The sequence below is a fragment of the Abramis brama genome (assembly GCF_963993115.1).
Source record: "Abramis brama genome assembly, chromosome: 8".
Lineage (NCBI taxonomy): Eukaryota > Metazoa > Chordata > Actinopteri > Cypriniformes > Leuciscidae > Abramis > Abramis brama.
This window is the reverse complement of record NC_139970.1, coordinates 32,178,887-32,206,274: the sequence shown is the minus strand read 5'-3', so window position 1 is coordinate 32,206,274 and position 27,388 is coordinate 32,178,887. Positions and strand designations below refer to the sequence as shown.

General features: G+C 37.8%; 1 protein-coding gene across 48 annotated transcripts in view; it reads left to right on the top strand.

Annotated features, from left to right (window-relative positions):
- The first annotated feature begins 8,398 nt into the window (after positions 1 to 8,398).
- Positions 8,399 to 27,388, top strand: part of caska (calcium/calmodulin-dependent serine protein kinase a) — a 175,103-nt gene continuing 156,113 nt past the window's right edge. For 47 of the 48 annotated variants that reach the window (XM_084122044.1, XM_084122037.1, XM_084122022.1 and 44 more), the window contains exon 1: positions 8,403 to 9,113. In XM_084122044.1, coding sequence (XP_083978170.1) covers positions 9,055 to 9,113 — 59 coding nt within the window. In that variant the 5' untranslated portion in view covers positions 8,403 to 9,054. Of the gene's footprint in view, positions 9,114 to 27,388 lie in introns of all 48 variants that reach the window. The other variant, XM_084122028.1, reaches the window with a different exon arrangement.

Below are 27,388 nucleotides of genomic sequence, written 5' to 3'. Positions count from 1 at the left end.
TCCCTGCAAAATATTCACGATATAACTTATCAGGTGAAATGTTTGTATGGTCAAGGGGTTTATGTTGTTTAATCCATAAGCAAGAGGGCGCTGATCGTACTGTACATGTCAGGTCAACCTCTCCTGAGACCTGGAGCATCAAAAGTGGTGATAATCTCATTACAGCAAGTCTAATAAATGTATCCCTCTAGGTCACAAGCCGCCAGGCTATTTTGCATCACAGAGAAGGGTAATCTGGTGTAAGAACTATCCACTCACCTACTGTTCAATAAAACATCCCAGGATGAGATGATATTTGTATGATGAGACATTTTCATATATTCTTATTTATCTAATCTTTATTCATCCATACTCGAAATACAAAGGCTATACCAAATACAGTGGTAGGCCTGATATTTCTGTATAGGCTACTTATAGTGATGCCAATATTTTTTGTAAAGTAGTTGAATAAATGTTCTTTGGAATACTATTATTATTATTTGCCACAGAACTCTATTGTGAATATGAATCTTTATTTATATGTTATCTGTCATGTAAACAGCCAGTCAAAAAAAATTAATTATGTTTATTTCGAATTGGACATAACTGAAAAATTGCGTGAGGGAGTCAGATGTGAACTTCAACATCTTTGAATGATTCATTTTCGGAGTGAGTTCAAGCTGCTTGGGCTGCACTGCGAGATGGTATCAGTGGCAAAAGATATTTTCCCCAACTAAGTGCAAATTCAAAACCGTATTTTTATGGTAAGTTTAAAAGGTTGTTCCAAATTAAAGTGAGCAACCTAAATCCTTCATGATTAACCCGCAGGTAATGGTATTTAATAGGTACTAATACGACATATGATCACGTGTTTCTGGGTGTCGCTTCCTCGCGAATCATTCAGAGTTACTATATTGGTATAATAACGATATTATTTTGATATAGGCCGATATGTTTTTAAACAAAATTGAGAAATATTCCTTAATATTTAATGTATTTAATGAATGTTTTTACCAAACTCCACACATAGACGCAGTAGCCAACACAGTAGCCATCGTATAGGCTGTTCCAAACAGCCACATGTAAAACAGTATAGTGGTCATTTCAAGTAGGGGAAAGTGACGCTCACTTTCAAAATGGAATTTGCCTTAGATTTTTAATTACTGTCACAAATTAATATTTTGTTGTCACTTTTGCAAACATTTTTAGACGCAGTTAGACACTGCTGATCTAGAATCAATGGTAAGGACAGCATAAATATTTTGTGGTAGTCTTTCAATATCCAACTCAAGGTAGTCTGATATTGCAGACACTGATATCAGAGATAGGCCTATTGACACCCTGATGCTTTCTAACATTAGACGGTTAGAATGATGATGAGCACCAATGTTTCTCCCCAAGTTCATTTAGCTGAAACATTATTGAGCGCATCAGGCATGGGGCTACAAGATTTACATAGAAAATGATTGTGAGCCATCTTCAATGCAATTAGAAATACTATGCTTACTAATAATTGCTGCAATGTCTTCATTATACATTCCAGAGGGCATAATGGGTTTTGAGGGTTTGTTTACCATTTTCTCCCTTCAACTGTGTGCAGTGGTCCATCAAAATCAAGTCTGAAAAACCCCAACTGCCTGTCTTTTAAATTGACTATCTCAGTGTTGTTCTTCAGGGCAGCTGAAATTGAGCATATTAAGAAGGTTTGATTTTCCCACAATCCCCTGTCTTTGGAGTCTGGAGCTGGTTTAATCAGATCGTAATGATCTCCTTGAGTGATAGTAGAGAGCAGTACAAAACATACACCTAGGGCACTCCGCAGTGTGAAACACTCCCTTGTGACAATAAAACAGGGCCTTACAACTCACCATAAGATATAGCCTACAAAGCACCAGAAAAAGAGGTCATCCCTGACTCTGGAGACTAATTTGAGCTTTATGTATGTGTAGACACGTACAGTTATAAACACCAACACACTTTTTTTTTGCTGTGGTAATTCTATCTACTGGCCAAAAAATTGCTGGCTACATGAGCACTTTTGTTGCCATGGTTGGCTGGACATGTTGAAATATGCCAGAGTAGTTTAGGTCTTAATACAGAGGATCCCATTGTGGGACATTTCTCTAAGGAGGTGGAGGAACAATCGCAGGGTCAGTAAGTCTTCCCTGTGGCGATAGAGGACCTGTTTTCCCTGTTGATGATTCAGGAACTTAAGGCCTCTGAATACTCCTTTGTTACCCAATGAACACGTATAGGCTACTATTGGAATGAACGTTTACAGTACATTATAACCAGTGTTGTTATTGTGAACTAAAATGACTTATATGATAATTTTCTGTAATTGAAATAAAGCAGAAATAAAATAAAATTTAAATATTAGATGAAAACTTAAATGTTGCCTTGGCATTTAACTGAAATAAATAAGTTTAAGATATTTAAACTAAAACTGTATAAAAAAATAAATAAAGAAATGCTGTAACACTCCGCTTATACTGTTGAGGTTACACAAAAATTTGGGAAACAATAGATTAAAAAACAAAACATTACATATAACTGAAGGGAAGAAGAAACAAGAATCACACAATTTAAATTCAAACCCAACAGTGTAGGCTATTACAAAATTTCACCATATTTACAATGTCCGTAGGTGCACACGCGTACGTGTCTGTAAAATTCTCAATGGTGAATATTCCACAAAAGACTCTCCCAATGAGACGGATGTATAAACCACAAACAGATCGGCCGCAATAGTCCACACACTTTCCCGGGTTCGCGCTAACACTCGAGCGACATTGCTCCTGAACAATCAAAAGTCCGCCTCAATTATTCAAAACGTCCTGAAAACACCGCCGTAGCAGCGCGTGATGCAAGGTCACGTTATCAATCTCGCGATCGTTCAATAGCCTACTGGCAAAACACCCATACATGTCAGGACCACTGAACAGAATAAGAGGTAAGACAAGAAAAACGATAAACAATATATACATTATTTCCTTGTTAATCCATTATCACATAAAACCTAACATCCTATGTGGCAGTGCTACAATGCAGTGCCATTTAGTACATGCAAACACTCTCTGTGAGCGATGTAGTAAAACAGCTCAGTGCTGAGACCGATAGGCCAAATATAACTCCATCAGCAACTCAAATTAAGTATTCGGTGGTTGCATTGAAAAGTGCTTACCTGCATTGATTTTGGTTCTTTGATAACGTCCGCAGGAATAACTGGCAGAGACTTGTTGAATTGTGTTTGCCATTGAATGCAATAACAGATAATTTAATTCAGTGTTCCCAATTACAACAATACAATTAGCCTCAAATGTGCCAAAACAAGAGACTCGTAGTCGAGTTTGAATTTTTCACTGACAATTGCCATGTCAAAGTAACAATTGTTAACTGCTGCGAAAAGGCAATCTTTGTATTGACATCTTTGCATGTCACAAAGTGGCTTTCATCACAAATTGCTGATCATTCACTGTGGTTGCAGGTGATAATAGTCTAGATTGAATCTGTTTAGCTCTCAGATAGAAAGTAGCAGAGAAAGACGGATAGACAAAAAGAGATGAACAGAGAGGCTGATAGGAAATGATAAACTGATAGAAAAAACTATTTTAAAAGCAAATAACCATATAATCGTTAAGATGGCAAAATAAATAGGCTTAATAATACACCATTGGATTTGCTTGCAGTCTATGCAAACATTATACATTATACAGAAATTGACCGTAAGTTTTACAGATTTAAATTACATTTACAGTAAAAACATTTCATTAAGTGATATAATGTTAATATACCATCATAAATACTTTACTAATATCTGTTTTGTATCTTTGTAATACACTGACAACCACAAACAGGTGACAGCAAGTGACTTGATGAATCAAAGCTCATCACAAGCAGCTTTCCCACAAGCTGAGAAGATAAATACTAATATATAAAAGGTGCACAGTGTCATTCACACAAATACTAAACAACATCATGGTAACACACGACACTAAAGTAATTAAATAAACATTAGATATATAAAACCCTAATGTGCATAAATGGTTCGAATAAACTAAGAAACAGTTATTTAAATGAAAATATATCAAATGGGAAGTGTCACACAGAATTTGAGGAATGTCAGTTTACAGTTTTTCACTGTAAATTATATTTAAACAATTCTTTTTCACTTCCAAAAACTGTAAATTTAAGTTATTCAATGTATAAGCAACCAATTAACAGGTTTTTACAGTCATATTTACCGTCATATTTACCATCACATTTACCGTTAAAATCACAATCATTTTTTACAGTGTGCTAATGTGTATAACACACATTAGCCCACTGTAAAAAACGATTGTGATTTTAATTTAGTTAATTCAGGAAAATTAAGTTGAACCAGAAAAGAGTTCCACGTGAAAGAAGGTGGAGCCTCCACACACACCCATCTATTAGATCTATTACCACGGACCAATGGTAGTACAAATGTGTTTACCAGCCGAACTTAGCCGAAGTTCGCTTTGGCAAGCTGTTTCAAACTCCCAAAACAAACTCCAAGCCAGTAGAGCTAGCCAGTAGTGAAATGAAAGACATTTGAGTTACTCTGACAATATCTAATTCTATTTAGCTTTATTCAATTCAGTTACAGAGTATTTGAGTTGAGTTGACATGCTAATTTTATGTTAGGAAAACATATATGTTATCGTAATATGTTATGTCCAAGTGAATAATTTATTTATTTATTTTTTGGACAATGCAAAGTCTATGTCCTGAAGCTAAACTTTGAAAACAAAAAAAATATGTGTTTGCTTTATGAGATATACACAAGCACATAAAACAAAATTGAAAAATAGAACAAGAGGAGACAGGTCTAGGTCTGAATGAATGAAGACACGGCTGTTAGAATGCAGATTTTGCCATGCCCTCATGTGCTGCAAAGTCACTCAGGAGCTCTGACAATCAGCCTGCTGCCATCAGTCAAGGAGAGGATATCAGATGCACCCGAAGATACCAAAAGTCCTCTGTCCATCTCACTTATAATGCCTGAAACACATTGTTTGAAAAATCAGTGGCATTTTCAGCCCTTTCAAATTGATGTATAATAATTTCAAACTCATTATCTATAGTAAAAAGTAGCAATTTGACATTTACCTTCAAACAATGATGATGTAAAACCTGGTACATTTCAGGTTCTTAGGTGTATATGTGGACAGAAAAATATATGCAGTGACAGTCATGTGGTCGATGTGTGTGTGTGTACATCTGTGTGAATTATTAGTTTCATCCTTGAAAATCACTGCAGCTGAGTCGGCTGCCTTTATGCCCACATCAATGAGGCTATGATTCAACAGTTTTTTTTTAAAGGGCTTCAGACTATAAATTTACAATGAGAAGTGACGGAATGAATTCTAGACTGAATGAATGGACTCAATGTACAAAATCCAATTAGCTCAAGTGCATCCCACTAATCATCAGCTACAGAAATCAATGCAGTAATTCAAAGGGACTAATGTAAAAAGTGCAGACAAAACACAGAGGAATGCATTTCAGAGGAATGTTCCTCCATTGCAATCTTAAGTTAGCTTCCTTAGGATGGCATTTTCTACAAATACACTTTATGCCAAAATGTTAACATTAGTTAACTACCTAACATAAACTAATAATGAACTGCACTTATACAGCATTTATTAATCTTAGTTCATATTAATTTCAACATTTACCAATACATTATTAAAATCAAAGGTTGAATTTGTTAACATTAGTTAACTGACATGAACAAACAATGAACAGCCATATTTCAATCAAGTAACATTAACAAAGATTAATAAATACTGTAACAAATATATTGCTCATTGTTCATTCATGTTAGTTAATACATTGACTAATGAACCTTATTGTAAAGTGTTACCTGATTTTTTAGGTAATATTTAGCAGTGTATTGCAAAAAATAACAAAAAAACACAAAACAGTATAAATTATATAGAAAATACAGTGTCATTGCCTACAAGTACAACTACATTTTCTACTATAAAGCGGCTTTCCAATGTGTTCATGTTCGGGTCACGTCTGACCTCTGCGGAGTCAACAGAGGAAAATGAAGTTCCACGTGAAAGAAGGCAGAGCCTCCACGCACACCCATCTATTACCACGGACCAATGGTAGTACAAAGGTGTTTACCAGCCGAAGCGAACTTTGTTTCGAACTCCCAAATCAAACTCCAAACAAAGTTCATTTTGGCTTGATTTTGTTCGAAATGACGTCACATCAGTTCGTTCTTCGATTTCACTTTAAGTATATGGGGCCTTTACGACATTGCGTGAACACAGCAAAAGTCTTGAGTTATGCTGCGCTCACGCCATGCTGTAAATAAAGTGGTGTATGCTTTCGAATCGCTCTCGCAGTGATGTCATACACCGATCGGTCTGCACAGCGCCGCTGCAAGTCGATCACATCTAAAATCTGCAGTGGTCAGGTGTTACAGCGGCCAGTTTACATGTTGTAATTACAAGTTCTAAACAAGCACGTAAAAGCTTTTTATGGTTCCGAATCGTTACGGTAATAACGGAATGGCGTGAACACGTGCACCTTTAAAGACTGGTACTTAATTCAGGAACAACCTATTGCAATCAGGTGTCAGCTGATGCAATGATAGGTGCAATTCATGTAATATGCATAAAAGTGTGATTAATAATATTACATAGCTGTTGTTGAAAGCAACCGCGGACATAATGGATTTCACAAGAAATCCATTAGAAAAAACTCATTCAGAAGTTAGAGAAAAGAAAAGAGTACTCAGTTGGTCAAGAGTGAACCAGGTCCAATTAACATCCAAGAAAGACAGAACAAAGGTATTCTGACTGCAGCCTATCTTAACTCCAAAGGGAAGATAAGTACAAGGAAACCAAATACAAGATTCGATTTGGATTATATGGTTGCAAAAAGATTTTCAATTTAGCTCCTTCAATTACGGCTGAAGCTGCTTGGATGTGTACCGGTAAAGATGTGCATGGCTTTACCAATTATTAGACATTCTACACTAATTTTTTAAGCCTTTAAAAAAAAAAAAAAAAAAAAAAAAGATTTACATATTTCATGGAGATAAAATTCCATCAAATTGAATTGAATAATCCTTACATATTTTAATTGAATAATTGATTAAGGATTGTTTAATTATTCAATTATTCAGTTACTATTAATTGAAATGCGTAAGTCTTTAAAAAAAGGCTTAATTTAACGTACAATTACCTCTTACTGAAAACCCATCACATTCTCATTGGATAGATTTATACAGTCATAAAATGTACAAACATTTAATTGGGACCTTGTTGGTACAATGAAGCAGGTGAGAACTATACTGTATCTAAATGTATTCTAACATCCATGTTAAGTAAAGTATACTGTATATTTTGCACAATACAGACAGTTAACTAAACTAATGATCAACCTTTTAATTAGGCAAGCAAATGTTTGCCATTTTATTTTTTGTAAACTATTTATACTATGTATTGGTTTATACTTGTTTCTATTATTCTATTATTATTATTATTATTATTTTCCCTGTGACTGCTTTTATGGTGTGCATCAATGCTTCGGCAATATTGTACTTACAAAAGTAAGGACAATAAAGTACTTTGAATTTGAATTGAAAATTGAGATAAAGATGACTCCCTCTTTAAATCACTTCTCAGGTATTTTCGTTAATACATTAACATAATGTACATTCATAGTAAGTGAATAAGAGGTTTCCAGAAGCTAAACTCATTTATAAATATTACCCATGCAATATTATCTTGTGAACAGATTTAATTGTGATATTGATACATTTTGTGGTCTACATGATGAAACATTTGATCATTTATTTTGGAGTTGTCCTCATTCAGTTTGTTTTTGGTCAGATTGCCCAGCTTTCAACTGTGCTTTTTGTGAATGTTATAAAATGTGTTTTTTTTTATTTTTTTATGACAAATCTTATAAATATTACTTAATTAATCTGCTTCTTCTGTTAGCTAAATTTAGTATTCATAAATGTAAATTTGGAGGAAACAAGCCTTTGTATTGGGTTTGAAAAATAAGCTGCAAAGTGTGTTTCAATCTGTAAACATTTTCACATTTTTGTTAACTTTTACGTTTGTCACTGTTTCTTTGTGTCTTTTTTTGTTTGTTTGTTTGTTTACTCATTGTACCCCCCTGACTGTAGTTGTAATTCTTTACAATCAATAACATAAAAAAGGTTTCCAAAAGCTGCTTAATTAGTTTAACTAACCTTACACCACCTTACTAACATATTAAGAAACTGTCAGTTTGACAGACAAACTCTGAGACGTCTGGTCGTCATTTTGGCTCAAACCGTCGTGCTGGGTTATGCAGGAATTCCGGAATACAAAAGTCCTACCGGAGCCATTATGGCGTGAGGCAATCCAGTTTCATAACCTTGAGTGGGAGGAGTTTGGGTTTTCTGGAAGCTGGGAGCAGCAGAGCTGCTGGAGTTATGAGTGGGAACTAGAGCAACGGCAGCCAGCGTGAGCGAGCAAGGGAAAAGCCTCGCGCGTTTCACAGAAGCCCTGCGCGTGGGTAGAATGAGTAGAATCAGCTGAACTGCGTACTTTAATAACAACCAACATTTGTATCCCAGAAACAGTGCGCGCTTCTTCTTTTTTTTGGATCGACAGAGTCGAATTAGTTAGTTTAGCGTTTAGACGACTTAACTCACTTGGTTCTGTGACTTCAACAGCGATTATTGTGGAGTTGTTTTTAACGCTTGAATTACCTCAGCCTCGAGTGGCGGGATTAAGGGGGCCGGGAGAGAGGGAGGAGAAGGTGGGGCAGAGTGAGTCAATCGGACCGAGCGCTCACTACTGTCCGCCCGCCCGCTTCAACCGAACCTCCAACGGATATTTTTTTTCTCTCCAAACCCGACAGGAATCAATCATTTTTTTGTTCATCCGAATTTGGAGAGCGATAACGTCGGCTGTCAGCATTCCCTTTCGCCGCTCATTCCAGGTACTCTGAAGTGTCTACGCTGTAATCCTCTGATATTTACCGTTTGGACGGATTTTTTGGAGGGGAGTGTAAATTCCCCGGTCTTGTTGGACCATGGCCGACGACGACGTGCTCTTTGAAGATGTTTACGAGCTGTGCGAGGTCATTGGCAAGTAAGTGTCACGGTTTGATTACTTTGATAATGACACAAACGTCCATCTGTAACTCGAGCTGCGTCTTTTGCATTTAGTGTCGAGTGTCATAGATGTCACTGCATTTTAGACTTGTGGTGCAGTGCTGCTGTTGAACACATGACAATTACATTCAGTCGTAACTCTTCAAAACTGCATGTCTGAAGCAAGAGGAATGGGAGTGGCGTGTGTGAGAGATGAGAGAAGTCTGTACTTTGAGCATTCATGCAGGTAGATGCTATTCACAACTACAGCGCGAGACAAGCGTTTGTACATTGCCCTATTAATTGTCATAATCAAACAGCGATGATTTCTGCGAGGGACCATGATAAATAAACCGACTCATTCATTTTGTCACGGAGGTCAATGTGTCACCTGGGTTTTAGGTGTTATCTAGCAAATATTATTAAGTGTGTGCTTGCAGTCATGTTAGTTTGTAGTTATGTTATTGGTCAATGTTAATGGTCACTGCATGTCTTTTACATTGAGTGGTCAGTGTTCGATGTCATTTGGCTTCTGGCTATTATAATTAGTTCAGTTGTTTGATTTCAATATAAGGTCATAAAGGCCCAAAATGGACATGAATGTTTCCCTGAATGACCTGAGATTTTCTCCTACATAGATGGACGATACTGCTTTTTGTATGACCGATATGATTTCAATTATTTTTGTTTCCGATTAATATTATGCTGAATCTTTTATTTCTTCTATTTGACACAATTACTAAATGATCATTATACTTCTAAAATAATATTCATTATGAGTATTATTATTATAATTAAAAATGTGATATATTTAATATTTAATATAACATATTAAGCCTAATTATTGTGATTTTATTTTTACCATCTAAGGTCACAATTACTTGGTGCAATTTATTGGTAGACAAGTTGATAAAAAAATATCAGTAAAACCAGTTATCTTTATAGTTAATATTTTTAGTGGCACTTCATTGAACCACATTTAAGGTAGCCTACATGTCAGTCATAACAAGAGTAGTACAGTTATAGACAGGCTTGAAGTAATAATAATTTAACCTTTTTGGGAATAAAGCTATAGTGATCTAACACCATAGAGATTAAAGTTGTTTCTGATTTAATGCTTTGTTAAGCCACATTACGAGTTTGGTGACTTTTTTCTGTGATGAAGGGCACAGCCTCACATGTATCAGCAGGCTTGGAGCCTTTCATATTAAACTGAAACACATTTTACCGTACCATTTTCAGATTGCAGTTTGTTGTGTTCATGAGAAGAATTGTATTGTTGACTACTTTTTTGAAAAGTGTTGTTGTGTTCTTTGACCCTATAGGATTTTCCATTGGCTTTTGGATTATCGCTAAAAGCAAGCTCTGTGATCAACAAAAGTTTATGATACTTGCACATTTTTTCCCCCATCAAGATAATTTTCACAGATGAACACAACTTTTATGAATTTTGAAGCCTAAAGGTAGGCTATAAACGAACTACACCACGGTCCCACAAATTCAACATCACCATAACTAAGCTTGAGACAACTCTGTTTTTATCTAAAAAAAAACATTTTCTCAGATAGTTTGAGTTAGAATAGTTTATATGAGCACACTTATAAGCATAACGAGGCTGTAAAAGCGGACTGAGTGTCCCTGTTCAGTGTGATGACGTTTAATGTCCTCAACAGCCTCTGTAGTCCCATTCAGCCACTTGTTAGCAACTGCATTTTCAAGATATATAACAGCTTAAAAAATCACAAGTGGGGTAATACTGATGTATTATGTCGTAGAATAAAACGTAAAAGTATCTTCAGCTTGTGTTAACCACAGACCTTATTTCACCCATTTAACCAAAAACCCATTAAAAAAACCCACTGACTTTGGGACGATGGAACCGGAAGTGCTTAAATGCTAACTTGTTTCTGTATTTCGGCCTACTAATTTGAATCACACCTGCACCAGTCTATGTGTATGAGAATGGAAGTGAATGAGTAATGGATGGAGTTCATTACTCTTGTCTCGTGTGTTTCTTTGCTTCCTAAATCCCGACAGATACCACATAGTTGTACTGGATGGAACATTTACTTATTGTTTTGACTGTTATGAGATCTCATATTTTTATGTTATATAACCAGGTTTTTCTCCAGCTGTCACTGTTGTGCAAGTGTTTGCCTGAGTTTCAATGTAAAGACAATAGTGGCTGTAAATTTCTAATACCATGTAATTAGAGCTCCCAACATGCACTCTGACTGGTGCTCTGAGTTTGTAATTAGAAGCAGTTCGGTACATGTAGCTGTCTCATAATAACAAAACAACATATAGTTAGCATGTGCGCAGTGGTGGATTTTTACCTAACAAGCTATGTTATATAAATGGGGTAAAAACATTCAGCCAAGCAAAATAAGCCAATGCAAAAGATGGAAACTCTGTTAATGGTCTGTTTCCATTACATATGTGTAGGAAGATATTTACCTCTACCTTGTTTTGTATAAAAAATAGATCTTAGAATATTTTTTGTTTACAGGGCCTTTCAAATTAAATTTATTTCAGAATTACACACACACACGTCACACACACGAGGAAATCCTTTTTTTCTGCCTGTGTGGCTTGTCGCTGTTCTGTGCCCACCCTGAGTTCTCACGCTTGTGTTTGGAGGTAAAGAGGAAAGAGGATGCTGTCCATTAAGCAGATACACTCCCACTGACTCTGCTTCTCTCCCTAGGCCAAGTTCTGTGAGCTCAATAAGAGATGTGTGTGTGTGTGTGTACTGTATGTTATTATAAACGGCACAGAATGCTAATATAGCACAGGACAAAGGGGCAGAATAGCTGACCAAGCCACCCTGCAGTGCCATATTTCACTGTTACATTGTGTCTGGCCTCTCGGTCTGTTTGTAAAACACTTAAAGCTGCTGTCCTCCAAGTTGCCATTAATAATGTGCTATTTGAAAAAAAGCAAAACAGACATATTTATGTTTGTTTTTTGCACTCTCATGTTCAGCACAGATGTTTTGTGGAATAAAAAATGGTAATCTAGGCTATTCATTGTTTGAGTCTCACACAGCCATGGCAGATGGCTTTGCAAACTATTAGGCACGGGCACTAGTAGTATGCCAAAGCCCAGAGCTGGATTCTGGCTGAACTGTGAATGATGGAGCTGAAATCGTGGTTGAATTTAGCTCCTATATGTTGTTATTAGTCATATACAATATGCTACTTCCATGGGCTTTAAGTCCAGAGTGATTGTGTTGTTTAGGCACTAATGCTATAGTCTCAGCCAGAGTGATCTAGCAGTCTGATTTAGCTTTGCTGATGCATGAAACCATCAGCCAGCAGCCCGAACAAGAGTTTCAGTCCTCAATTTGCTACACAGCAGATTTAGCTCCGTTAGACTTGGCAGTGCAGTCTAGCCAAACACAATCAAAGTGCTTAAAATCTTAAATCCAAACACCTATAGAGACCGGGAACGTTTTCATACACCCAGGTAATGTAATATAACATATTTGTGCTCCAGAAACCTGCTCATACAGCCCTCTTTTGTCCACAGAGAACCGTAGATAACTCATGGCCTCCTGCAGGTTAGTCACCAGTGTGCACAAATCAAACCTTCCTCCAGCCTTTTAAAACCCCCATGATGCTGGGTCCTGTTGTGAAAGCACCATGAACTAGCAGTGACTGACCTTCATTTATCCTCACCTGCAGAAGAAAAAATTTTGTTAATAAAGGCAAGCACCCCCTACACTTCACCTTAACTCCTCAAAACATGTGTTAACATGTTCATTAACAGCATGCTTATGTTGTTTAATAGTGTTTTTTGATGAGTGTATGAGGGGGCGGTAATGAGGTGGTGTGTGTCACTGTCTTTGATTCGAGGCTGACTGACACACTGACCCAGATGAGAGAGCAAGATCGGCTTGCTTGAGCATCTAGCTTTGAGCAAAAGGTTGGGAGTGTGATTAAGTTTGACAGTGTTGTGACTTTCCTCCGCTTTGTGCTGTTATGAGTTGAGTTTTGGCAATCTGTGCCGAGGTGGAAGCGGACAGCAGGTTGTTATTTTGAAGGCAGTGTCACTCCAAATATTACTTTCCTTTAATTTCAATAGGATCCTGAACTGGAACATGAACTGAGAAAGTTTCCTCTGCATTTCATCATATTCCTTCTTCCAGCACTTTTTCATGTATTTGATTTTATTTCTATTGATTTATGTGATCACTCACGCTCGGTTGCCACTTTCTGCCATCATCTGTGTGTTTGGCTTTTTATGTTGGTGTTTTTTTGGAAGTCACAGTACGTGAATTTGGCTTTTGGTATATCAGCTAAATAGAAAAATAAAATAAATTGTGGTATTAAGGATTTCGGAATAATTATGTATATTTAAGTAATTGAATGAATTGAACTGAGGCAGCCACAGCGATCTGTCATGCCGCTTAAAGCCAAAATTCTGGTATTTAGTTTTTGAAATTCGAAATGACGTTGACAGAATTGGAAAGAAGAGACTGTGGCGAGCACGAGAGAGGACGTGAGAGAGCGGTGCGAGGCCGGTGGCGTTATTACTGATGAGACATCTGCGCGACGCACCGGTCTCGTATCTCTCACGGAGGAGCGGAAGCACAAAAGGAGAAGCGATGACAGTGAAGATCGAGAGAGCCCAGGCCTGGGTTTTATGTTTTGTTTCTGTTTTATTATATGTGGCAGCAGTCGTCCGTGAGGGACTTACTTTCATTTTGTATTTATGTAGTTTATTTATTTTATTAACAGTTGTGAAGCCTTCGCCGGTTCCCGCCTCCTCCTTCCATCAGCGAACTGAAACTGTTACAGAGACATATATAAAGTAACAAAGCACAAAGCCTATTGCATGGCAGGCAGTGAGGCGCTACAAATAATGTTCAGTTTTGTTCACACATCAACTAAAAACAGCATAGACTGATTAAGTATATCATAGATAGATTTTTGGGATTCAAGAATCAAATCGAAGTTGTTTGTAATACATTCTCCTGTGTCTCTAAACTGTTCTGATACCAGCAGGGTTGAGCCCTTATCTAGAACGTCAAGCCTTAATGTTCTCTGCCTCACTGAGAAGACAACTGGCCCTCTTTTCTGTTTAAGAGATGCTGCATAGAGCCAAATGACACTGACAGTCCTTTTCAGGTCACTAACTCTGCTACCTTATTAAAGCCAGAAGCAGATGTTGTTTGATTGCCTTCTCACTGTTCCTGGACTTTAAAACCGCCCCCCTGTGTAAAAAAAGTGCCTTTTGAGTTGATAGATGGGCAGCAGACGTGCTAATATTTCTCACTTCCTGTGAAGGGTAATGCTTTGGCAATTGGCAGAGACACAATGTGCTTCCCCTCCTTAACTTCCCCTGCTCAACTGATGCTGCCCAGTGAGGTATTAAGACCATGAGGTAGGCAGACAGACTTCTCTTTTCCTTCTCTTCTGCAGACTGCAGGTGCTGCCTAATACTCATTCTCACAAAATACAGCATTGACCCATGTGAAAAACACATTCATCAGCCTGGTCACAGTGAAGGTTTATGTGGATGAGCAAAGCATGAAAACTCTTCTTAGAAAATTTCTTAGTTCCCAGGGCTCGAATTTCAGCACTGGATTGCTGGTATTGCATAATTACCTGAGGTGTTGCACTTATAATGCGGGAAATTCCAGCACATATTTATTCATTTTAGCATGTAGGCTGTATGAGTAAATTAATCCACACAGATTATAAAATCAAATGAGTAATTTTAAAACTTTCTGCGAGAAAGCGTGAGTGATTCAGTGGTGCTGCGTCTTCTCTCGCATGGCTAAAGGGGGTTCTTGCACAGATGGACGAACGTGAAATATGCTTGATGCAAGCTTTGCTATATAGCCTATTAGGGGTGCACCGATCCGACTTTTTCAGTCCCGATACCGATACCGATGCCTGGGCTTTGTGTATCTGTCGATACCCGATACCGATCCGATACTATAGTTGAATTAATAATAAACTGTATACCTTCCACCTTATACCTTCCTTGAAGAGACTAAAGGCACCAGACTTTACTAACTAAACATAACTAAGACAAAATAACAGATGTATGTAATGTGTTGAATTCTTATTTATTTAAAAAACAATTGTGCATTCAAATCGAAAATAGAATATAATCAAACTTCTTTAAATAAATGTAAAAAAAAAAAAAAAATGTAGCAGTGGAAACAAAAAAACAGTGTATTGGTCAAACATACAATAGTAATCTGACAGTTTCCAAAAATTGTAAACATGTAAAAATATAAAGTGCAAAGTCCTGCAAACAGGAATTTAAAATGCAACATAGCAGCTGTACCTGAGAATAAAAAAATAAAAAGTTGGTCGAACAACAACTTGATCACACATACAAATAATAATAACCAAACATTGTAATGTAGTGCAGTGTCACACCACCATCACAAACATGACCTGTGAATGCTCACCTAATTAGCAATGGCAAATTTAAATGTCAGTTTTAATTATCATTATGTTTCATATTTTTAAAAATGAAAACAAAAAGAAGCAGGGTTGTGTTTTATATTTCGTGTTGTTATAAATATATGCAGTAAAGATAATCAATGTACGCGTTTGCCTGAACCACATTTATGTGGCCATTAATATGTTTAATTTTTTTTTTTTTAAATGAAAAGAGGCAGAGTGGTGTTTTATAACATACTTCGTTTTATTGTTGGCTAAAATATACATAAAGAGATGACCGGAGTAGCCAGAGCGAGCTGAGTGACGCGATCAAGAGCGCTGCTGTTCCATTTGCAGAATAACCGGACTCGCATCCTCTCGTCCTCGGGAGTTCGTTCTCCAAAGTCGAACTTGGCAAGTCCGAACTACCAAGGACGGACGCAAGTCCGAAGTTTGCGTACTTGGTATTGAGAAACGGCCTCTGGCTCGCTCCATGTTGCTTCTAGCATGCGACACACGTGAAGCTGAATGACGTAGGTTCTGCTGCGACGACAAAAAAAAAAAAAAAACCTGGATCGGCCCGTGGATCTGTTATTTTTTCCGATCCCCGATCCAGCTATTTTATCAGTATCGCGGCCGATATCCGATCCTAATATCGGATCGGTGCACCCCTATAGCCTATGCGAAGTTCGCCAAACATCACCATGATTTTGAGGCAGAGGAGGACGAAAAAAGGGCCATCATCATTGCGCATATGCTTCAGTTATTGTGTGCGAGAGAGATCCCTTTGCAGACGCGCGTCGGGGTTGCTCTCGTCATTAAACCACAGAGACGTTGCCTAATGCCTCAGAAAACCCGATCTGCCTGTTTACATGACAGTCGCATTGGCACATATCTGATTTATTTCCACATATGAACGAGGCATATATATAATGATTGTTACGATAGTCCAAAATCTCTACTGGTTGACACATTTCTTAAGGTTAATCATGTCTACCGGTATTATCGCACCCCTACCTTGTGTGTATTTGACAGTTTAAGTGCAATCGGATGTGAAAGAAAACTCAGTTCAGTACTCTGCTGTGTGATAGGCTGTAAGTGTACATGCTCTTCGGGTCTATGCTTTAAAAAAGGCTTATGTCAGAACAGCGTGCAAATAAAAAGTTATCTGGCAAAACGCATGCAAATGATAAACTTTAGTGATGGTGAAGAACTGCAATGTCACGTGTGTAACCCTAGCGCTACATTGCTAAATGTGATGTGAATATACGTGGCATTGTACAGTATTTTGGGATGGGGGCGCCTTGCCAGAACTGCAACTGCACTGTAGTAATATACTACAATCTCTCTTCAAAGCAGATCATGGAGACATTTTAATCATTCATGATGTAAAATCATATCATCGCACACCCCTAGATTGAAGTATAGTGTGTGTAGTATAGTGTAGTTAAAATATTTTACAGCGATTAAGGTTAATAATGAGCATAAACACATTAACATGAATTATAATAATCTGTTTACAGAACTCTTAACTTAAAGGAGAACTCCGGTCAATTTTAACATTGAGCTCATTTTTTTGTGCATTTGGAGTGCTGTCAATACAGAGAACAACGACAAAAATCGGTGTTGCCTACACCGTGTTATCCTCTTTTTAAAATTTGCACCCTGTTGACTTCAATAGGGCAAGTTTTAAACCTGCTTTTAGCCTCTTAACATCCTTGATGTGTCATTACAAGTGCACAGCCAATCTGAGTGATTCATTCAGCGTGAACACGGGTCAATCTGACTGCAGTAGATGTGAAAGATATGAATAAAAATGATGTTTATTTTATGTTAAAATTATGATTGTCGAGTTCACGTGCATAGGTTTAGTACATCCCTTTACATGGCCTTCACATCCCTTTATTTGATTTGTAATAATCTCCAGCTGGTAAGACAAAGCCACTGTCTCTTTCTGGCTCTTTTTTGGTTTTAGGCTCATTCTTTCACCCTGTCAATCACTTCTGTGTCTACTGCCCCTGAAACTGCTCTCTGATAGATCCCACCCCTTAAGTCAGCTTGGATGCTACTCGCGACATTTGCCTTGTTGACTCTCCACAGATGGGCCAAACTGCCCCACTGGTTTTGCTGAGGCAGACACTACCATTTTCAGCTTTTATAAACGTCTCTTCCTTTTTTCCCTTTCCTTCTTTCATGGTGGGCCTTTTGAACAGAAGTCATTTCCTGCTGCATTGCCAAGATACACAGCAGCCTTGGTCTGCAGCTCAAAAACGGCTGGCTTAAATTTAACTATATTTCCTAGGTAACCACTCAGCACTATTTTTAGTGCAGCGGTGAGTCAGAGGCGAAGTGCATACAGTAGTCCCCGACCTGAAGTGGTGCTTGCTTTGATCAGGTATCGCACAATGACAAACCAATGTGAAACGTGTTACTGCTGGGCATCTTTAATGGGAACTGTTATTTAAGAGGGTAACACTTGATGTTCGCACATTATACCGAAAGTGAAAGTGCTGTGGTCTTTGCCCTGTATATGCGTGAATCATATTATAACAGTTACAGCTGCTTTGTGGACTATGATTAGAGAAAGCACAATAATTATGTGCCCTTTGGCCAGCCACAGGCCAGAGGAAGTTACCAATATCACAATGTAGCGTTTAATATTAAACCAATATGATGTGATTGGTTATGTGAAATTGGGATGTGAAATTGACTCTCGTTTATACTATTGTTCAAAAGTTCGGGTCGGTATAATTTATATAAATGTTTTTTAAATGACCTTATTCTAACCAAGATTGCATTTATTTGATTATAAATACAGTAAAGACTTGGCAGAATTGTTTATTGTGATTATTTGTATTCTTTAATCTAGTGTTTTATTGAACATAAGTTTATTTTTCCATACTGTTGTTTGCTTTTTTTTAATAAAAGTGTCCACTTGATGCTGTTCCAGGAATAATAAATTGTTCTAAAGCAACATTTTCATCAGTGTTCTATTAGCTTTTACATACTTAAATCGGCATAGTTTTGCATATTTATCCTAGGGTAGGGCTGCACGATTAATCGCAATGAAATCGCACAAGATTTGGCAAAGGCTGCGATTATTTTATGCGCAGCTTGTCAGTGCAGCAAGGCTGATCGGTAGTAAATGCTGCTTCATCTGAACACCAGAGGGTGCTCTCGTGCAGACATGCCAAATATGCCCCGCCGCAGAAGTATGATAACTCGCATCATTCCAGGAAATCCCTATGGGCATCATCGCTGTAGCTGAATAAACAGAAGATTGAAACACTGTGATTGATTAAACATGACCAATAAACACACAACTGCCTTATTCTGTGTAAGAAGGCACATCATCTCACAGAAGGATGCTCAACTGTCATTATGAAGTGAGTTTGGAGAAAAAGCTCGTTATTAAATGTTGTCTTTTGTTGGACAAGAGGTTCATAAATGCTTCTCATGTTTGGAAAACTGTCTGACGCGTGCTGTTTTTTCAAATGGAGCAGTGTTTACAGAACCGTACATCAGTGACAAGCTGCACATAAAAAATAATCGCAGCCGTTGCAATTTCATAAGCCAAATCGGTTTAAACGCGATTTCATGTAAATTGCGATAAATCGTGCAGCCCTACCCTAGGGCGTTATTTACATTTATAAAGGTCATTTTTTAACATTATTACATGTATGCGTCGTCTTTCATGTCAAATTCTTGAGATTATGGTTTAGGCCTACTCATAATTATGGCATTCATATAGCTTGAATAAAAGCTTTCAGGCACTGGCATAAGCTCAGATTGCCATTGTCTTTTGTACGTTAGTGACTATCAATCCCATATGGAGGAGATCCCATCATTTCCCATTAATCTTTTGTCTCTCCCATCTGCACTTGTGTCTGACTCTCCTTTATCTCTCTTCTTGTCCTCCTTTTCCTCCCTTCAGGCCACTTGTCTCACAGTCTCCTTTCTCTTACACCATATTCCATTTTCGTCATGCCTGCCCCTCCCAAGTGTTTCTTGATCACATGATGTGCGTTTGGTCTGTACCCCAGCCCCATCCATCTCTATCAATTTTGCGCGGTGTAAGCACACTTTGCTAGCACTTAAACTGATCGTAGTTATTTCATAGGCTGTTAAACACCAGATGATACAGAAGATGCACATTCGTATTACTTTTTTTGCCCCATAAAAACAGGTTGTGCAGTTTGCAACCACACTGTATCTGTTAATGCACAGTGTTCTGTGTTTACAGCGAGTTTCTTTGGTTTGATTGGGAGCCTAAAAGTATTTCAAATATTGGGGATTGAAATTCCTAAAATTGCTTCCAAACAGATGACTCAACTTTAAAGTTTGTAGTTCTATATTGCAGTGAATTAGTTTTTTCCCCTCCTGTGTCATATCTTCAAGGAGAGCTTGCTCAGACTTCATGATAATTGTGAAGTACTGATGCCATGTGATGATAAACAGCTCCATCTGACAATGAAGAATGTGACTTCAGTTTGGTAAAGAGCTGAATGATATATTCAGTCGGTAGGGAATGCTCCTGAACTCTGAGAGTCAGATAAAGGACGTTTGAACTGACATTAAGTTATGCATATTTTGTCTTTCTGTGATTATTTTAGTATACTTGTTACTTGCATATTTTCTCTTGATTATTTGTGTAAAAATAATGTTACAAAACATTCTGTACAATTTTGTACAGTAATCGTGAATGCCCTTATCTCCTGCTGTGAGACAACTGTTGTGCTATTTAGAAAAAATCCTAAAGCTTTTTTTGTTTGTTTTGAATGACTATTTAAAATGTATATCTCTCTGTCAGCACATCCATCTGAGCGCTTTGATCACTCTGGGAGTTTTGTTACACAATCATGTTATTTTTGGGTTGTTTTGACTGGTTTGCAGGATGTTAACCCAAGCAAACATGAGCAGTGCATTATGGGAAAATAAACATATTTAAACGACTAATTTTTAAATACAGCAACATTGAACCATAACTGTGCTGTATAGTGGTCTAGATTAAAATGAATTGCATGTTATTCCCTGATATAGAATGAAGGTTTAAGTGATTTAATTTCTGTGACGTTTATACATTCTCCTGTTGAATAGTGCATTCATTGCAGGAACTGTTGTACCACTCTTGTACCTCACACTGTTGTGTAATTAATGTATAAATCTTCATATTGTTGGTTTCCATAGCTTCCACAAAATTTAGATTTCACACTTGATGTCAGAGTTGATCTCTTGTGTTTGAAGATCGGTTTTTTTAGCTTCAACAAAATCACATTACTCACTGCCCCCTAGGGGTGTAACGGTTACAAATTACTCGCAGTTCGGTTTGTATCGCCATTTTAGGGTCACGGTTTCTGTACAATTCAGTATGTGCTATGTTCAGGAAAAAAAAAATACTACTGTCAAATGAAAATAAAGAAAATAAGAACCACTAATCAAACTACAAGGTATAGCACAAATAAATACAATAGTCAAGTCAAGTCACATTTATTTGTATAGAAAAAGGCAACAGTGGAAAGGAACCAAAACTCCATCAGGTGACAGAATGGCCAATGAACGAAGAGTGTATGATTATGATTCAGGCAGCATTATAGGTCAGAAGTCACATTGGATTGGAACATTCAGAATATTATCCAGTTCCATCTGGTTGAAGATCGGAGTCATCACGCGGTATGGAGACGAGTTTGTTGAGAATCAGTGCCGATCGCTGTCGTGTCGATGAGGCCTTCACAGGGGAGAGTCTAGTTGACACAATCTCTTCTGACACTTCAGGGCGTTGTGGCCGTGTCTATGCGCAGGTCCACCATCTGATCTGGATACGGCCCGGATCCGGCTGATTACAGTAAACCTCGGAATACACAGAAAGACTAATATTAGCGTAGATGCCATTCTTCTTATGATCTAACGAGTACATCGGGTGTTAAGTGTTAATAGAGCAAAGATACAAATAAAACAAACCGTGCTTTTCAGGTAGGTCTAGTTTTTAGGTACAGAAATTAATTTAAAAGTAATCAAATGTAAAATAACACTGCATATAATCTATAATCTATATAAACTGTATAAATTAATAAAGATTAATCCTTATTAAAATTATTCAGTCAATTTTTTTTTTTTTTTTTTTATCTCACCTAAATGTTTTCTCACTCATTGTATTTGTGTTTTTACAAAGGGGTAATTCTGTTGATTAAGAGTTTTCACAACACAAGAAAGCTTGATTTCAATGTTTGAATTAAATTGAAAAAAGTAGCACAAATAAATACAATAGAATAAAGATACAAATTAAATAGAGAAATAAAGAGAAGTTTTTGGGTAGGTCTAACACTAGTATTCAGGTACAGAAATACTACAGAAACTGAATAAAAAGTAATCAAATATAAATAAAGGTGTATAGTCTTTTAGTCCTGTATTAAATAGGCTATTAATACTGATTTCTTCTTGTGAGAATTTGTCTGTTCAAGCGCAGGAAGACTTGAAAACAAACTCAATTTAGTATTCACAGGCTGTCTGAGATGTGTGCTCGCTTCGGACGAGTGGGCACTCACTTATAGGGCTGGGACAATACATCGATGCATCATGAATCGAGAAACGATTCTGGATCGATTCTGAGATTTTCCGAATGTATCGCGATTCTCTCTCAAAACGATTCTGAGCTTAGATTTTAACAGCAGCTGGCACTGCGTAATCATTCATAAAGTTCAAAAAGGTTGAAGTGAATTACAAGGGTTTTTGCAGTGGGCTGTTTACATCAATATTGTGTCATAAAAGCATTCTGAGGTGCAAATGCACCTTCAGAATGTTTAAAAAAAACAAAAAACTAAGCTCAGAAGCAATTCGAGAGAGAATTGCGATGCATTAGGAAAATATTGGAATCGATACATGAATCACAATGCATCGGTTTATTGTCCCAGCCCTACTCCCTGATTTGGATGTCAAGTTTTAGCCTGGCTCCGCCCTCCTGCGTACTTACGCTCAATTTTAATTTTCCTTCAGTACTCCGTCTGGGTTTGCAGGATATTCTTGGGTTTTCTCTAATCGTTTTACCTCGATTATCTTGTTTTCATAATCGTTGGAAACCAAAATTGAAATACGATTAATCGCACAGCTGCTTTGTATAAAATTATACAAGAGAGCATAGAATTTTCAAATTTACTATTTATTTATTGAACATAACATTAAAATAATTTTTGCCGCCTATTTGTATCAACTGGAATTTTAATATAACTGCATCCATAACTAAATACTTTATAGAAATAAACTGCCCGTTCTCATCCCAAGGCGTCATATACTGACGCATTTGAAATTTCGTCTACATTCGACGCACATGGCACCCTTTAGCGTCAATATGAGATGCAGATAAATATGGGCCAGAAGGCGCCTCCTAGCGGTCTAACCCTACCCCAGACCTAAACCTACCCATAATCTGCGTCTCATATTGACGCTAAAGGGTGCCATGTGCGTCGAATGTAGACGAAATTTCAAAAGCGTCAGTATATGACGCTCTAGGATGAGAATGCGTTGAAATAAAAGGCACTTCATCTTAATCATCAAATTGTTCTGACAACCCACCAACTAATGGATTATAAAAATCTGTAGTTTGTGCACCTTTGTAATAAATGGCAGAGGAAACAAATCATGTGGATCTTAAATGCTGGCGGCTGCTTTTTTCTTTTCTTACTACAACCTTTTTACATTATTGCAGTAATACTTTTTTTACATTCTTCAGTAATACTTAATTCATACTGACAGTAAAATCTCTTCAGCTGTGAAGTCTTTCACTACTTCTGTGAACCATATTTTCATGGTGCATAATTAGACTGAGCGGATGGAGTGCTGCTTGCAATCTGCCTGGATGCAAGAAATTCAGAGACAAATAGCTCTGCGACACTCCCCTCTGCCAACAAATCATGCTCTCGCTTGGCTAACACCTTCCTATTATCATTCCTCTATATTATATCCCTCTTCTTCTCATTCATCTTTCACAAATCATCATTTTTCTCCTCTTCCTCTCCTCACATCTTCCTTTTTTCTGAGCAAGACTGCTTGATTGTATAGTTTTACTGTCGATCTCAGTCCCTGCTGCACGTTCCCATATTGCATCTTTCGATCATGTTGATGATTTTCACCTTGTTGTTTATTGTTGCTTCTCTCTCTGGACATGGACACAAAAGGTACACAGTTTAGTCTTTTGGCCAACTCTTCCGTCAGCATCTCACAGCAGCAAAAATATTCCTAACCGCTCAGTTGTTCTCATTACCCACACAATGCCACTTCCTATCCCTGAGCAATGTGCTCTGCGTTGGGATATTTTTTTTGTCAGTGCTTCAGTTTTTCTCTAAATCACTTTGACTGGGAGCCTTACTCCTCCTCTACACCTTTTTAGTCTTTTGCACTCTTTCGCTCTAAAAACAAGCACTTCCTTTGTGACTTAACGAAAGAAGGTCTTCATTGTCAGAGCAACTCAGGCTAAAGGACTTTTGCTATAAAGCAAGCTAATGAATATCATGTGTATAGAGCAAAGTTCCTAGTCTGTCTCCCAGAAGAAATTTGAAATTTCACTGCTCTTACTATCAAGATCTCTCTATTATTCCTGTCAGAGGCCCTGTTTACATCTGGTATTTAGATGCGTTCTGGTCAATCGGATCACAAGTAGCCAAGACACCTGGTGTTTTAATCCATCGCTTTTGTCCAGTTTTGACTACCTCTGTCCTGATTTCTTCATGGGCGGGTAAATGTATGGGCTTTTTCAGATCTTTCCATCTAATGGACAAAATAAGCTCACTCAATTTACAAATGAATATGAAAGGAGATGATGGGAAAAATAAGGAAATGCTTCTTAATACCAAGTGTAAACAGGGCCAGAGACTTGAACAGAGAGCATCTCAAGAAATAGACAACTCTAACCTATATTTATCTTTTCAGGGATGTTTAAAATAGACTTGTAATCACATTCACCCAATCCTAGGAAGGGAAAGGTGAGGATTACTTGAGGCAAAGAAGAGCTTTCCTTAAGACTTTAAGTGAAGGCTTTTGCTGAGTTGTACTCTCCAGGTGTGTTTTTCACACAGAATGTGTTTTTGGGTCTGCCCAAGCTGTTTTTTAAATTGTTTTTGTGTTTGAACATGCACTAGACAGGCTTCTTTGACCATTGCGATGCGTCTTATGCCTTGAGTGCTGCACTTTTCAAAAAGTTTAACACTCCTGGAGATACCTTCGTTCTGCTTGTTTCCCTTGTGCTGCATTTTACTGTTATTAAATGTATGAATGCATACGCTGTGAACGGCCCTTAAGGCTTCTTGACCACCTTTAGTAAATATGGCAGTGTGCTGAGTTAAACCCAATCAAAGCCTGCAGGGTTTATCGCCTCGACCCAAATGCACACTTATCTGGAGGCAGTCGAGTTGTGTTTAAGTCTGGCAGGCTTGTGAATGTAGTAATTAAGTGTTTGTCATCTGAAGCTCAGCATGTCTAGACAGGTCCAGAGCACCCCCCCCCCCCCCCCCCCCCCCCCCCCAGTTATAGCTGTATTGAAAGCGAAAACAGATAATTCACCTCAGATCTTGAAAATAGCCTAAATGAAAGAAAATGTTCATACTGCCAGTGCCCAACTTAGTGTGAACAAACAAATCGGCACGGGATTTGCAGGCATTGCGCATAATTTTACACATTCCCGCAGATTTCACGAGTATAAAGCAGGAAATCCCCCCCAAACATTGATGCACCCTAGCATATAGGTTGAAAGAGTAAATTGATCCACACAGATAATCAGACCAAATCAGTCATTTGAAAACATTCTGAGAGAGGTAGCCTAATTTCACAAGCAGAGTTAGTGATTCAGCTGTGCCGCATCATGTGCTCTCTCTCTCTTAAAATGCACAAACGGCTTCACGCTGCAAGATTTCACTCGCGTTTCGGGACAGTTGACAGAATTGGGCAAGTGCTTCTGTAGCAATGGTGGCAAGGATCTAAATGCAGCAAAAGTTTACTAAAGAAAAACATAAACATAGATAATCCAACCAGGGAGCTGGAACATAATCCTGACCAGGATTGTCAATAATTCTCGTAATTCTTTTAAAATCTAATATTAAAATCTCAATCAGGCATGTGACAGTTCTGTCAACTGGCCCGTGTGTCTTTCATGCTGGCCCAGGACCATCGGGCAGTCCTTATTGTCGAGCCCTGATTTATATTTTATATTTATCTATAATATAATAAAATAACACTTATTATTTAATGACATGCATGTTTTTTTTAAATTACATTTTAAATCACAGTAGATTTTTCTCCAAATTGTGCAGTCTGACCATTACAGGCTTTTTATGTAAACTTAAAGCAAAAGCTGTGCTTATGATTATACAGCATTTTAGCTCTGTGTCTGGTCTCCATATGGAGAAGAGAGTGTAATGAGACGCCTCCGTCCTCCATCTGTTTAACACAAAAGCGTGTAGGATGTAAAAGGTCAGACACCAGGGCTTAATTCCTGAACAAGGCAGGAAGTGCCATGACCCCAGTACAATGAATGTCGTTTGTAGATGTGCAATAAAAAGCTGTTCACACTTTACCACAAAGCATTGCTTACTAAATGCAGAAGAATGCTAAACTGACTGAACATCTCCAGATCAATTTCATTTGGGCCCTGTTTACAGCTGGTATTAAGATGCGTGTTGGTCGATCAAATCACAAGTAGACAAGGGAGACGCATACCCGTTTACACCTGGTGTTTTAATACGTTTCTTTTGTCCACTTTTGACCATTTCTGTCTGGATTTTTTTGGATGGAGGGCTTTATGTGTGGATAAATGCAAGGGCTTTTTCAAATCTTTCGATCTAATGAACGAAATAAGCTTGCCTGCGCAATTTATATGAACGCGAACCAGAGACGACGGACAAACATATGGAGACATACCACAAACAACTTTCGTTTCTGCTCTGATAGCCGCAAGACCACGCCAAATGCCTTGAATGCGTGTTAGAAACGCTTACCTAATGTTTATGCATTAAGTCAGGTCTTTTGTGGCTGTTCAAACGCATTCGACCACATGAGTGTCTACACCAACACGTTTTAAAACGTTTTAGACCCTGTCTACACCTGTATTTAGCGCTGTCGTGTCCACTTGTGATCAGATTGACGAAATGCTTCTTAATACCTGATGTAAACAGGGCCTCAGAGACGAAATACAAATGCAGACTCAATTAAATTTTTTCCGAAAGGGATGGGAGATGAGGTCACCACCTCATTTTTCTTTTACCGGTGCACCACATGACTGAATACAGACTTTCTCGTCTGCATTATAGTATTTACACGTCTCTCAAATATTTGCAGTCTCCTCTCCCTCTGCAGATAGAGAGACATTCTGTTTACAAATGGGATTGAGTGCAGGGAAGAGCCAGTGTGCTCCTCATTTCCAAACCACTTACTCGCTCTCTTTTTCTCTTTCATTGAGACCTAGAAAAACATGGCGTTTAGACATATCAGTCGAGATGGATCTCCTGCAGTCAGTGGCTTCAGGCTTTATTAACCAGCAGATGAACAGGCATAGGGTTGTCTTTGGGTTCGCTAGTCACAGAAAAACAAGGTGAGGGATGTCAACACTGGCACTTTATTATTGGAAGTTTGCTTGTGAACTTTGATGTAAAGTTTAAGTAGTAATTTTAATTGCTGTGGTTTTTGGCCAGCCCCATTACGTGTGGATGTCACTACAGTTTTGTTTGTCTATCTTACTAATATAGGCAAAACATACCTTGTCAAATGGTGGTGCACAACATTACTGACAAACATCAGGTTATTTGACTCAGTCATATTCCTTTTATATGTTACTAATAATTTAGCAGTGTTATTTCTCAAATTTTTGTCAGTAGTATGTTTTTATTAA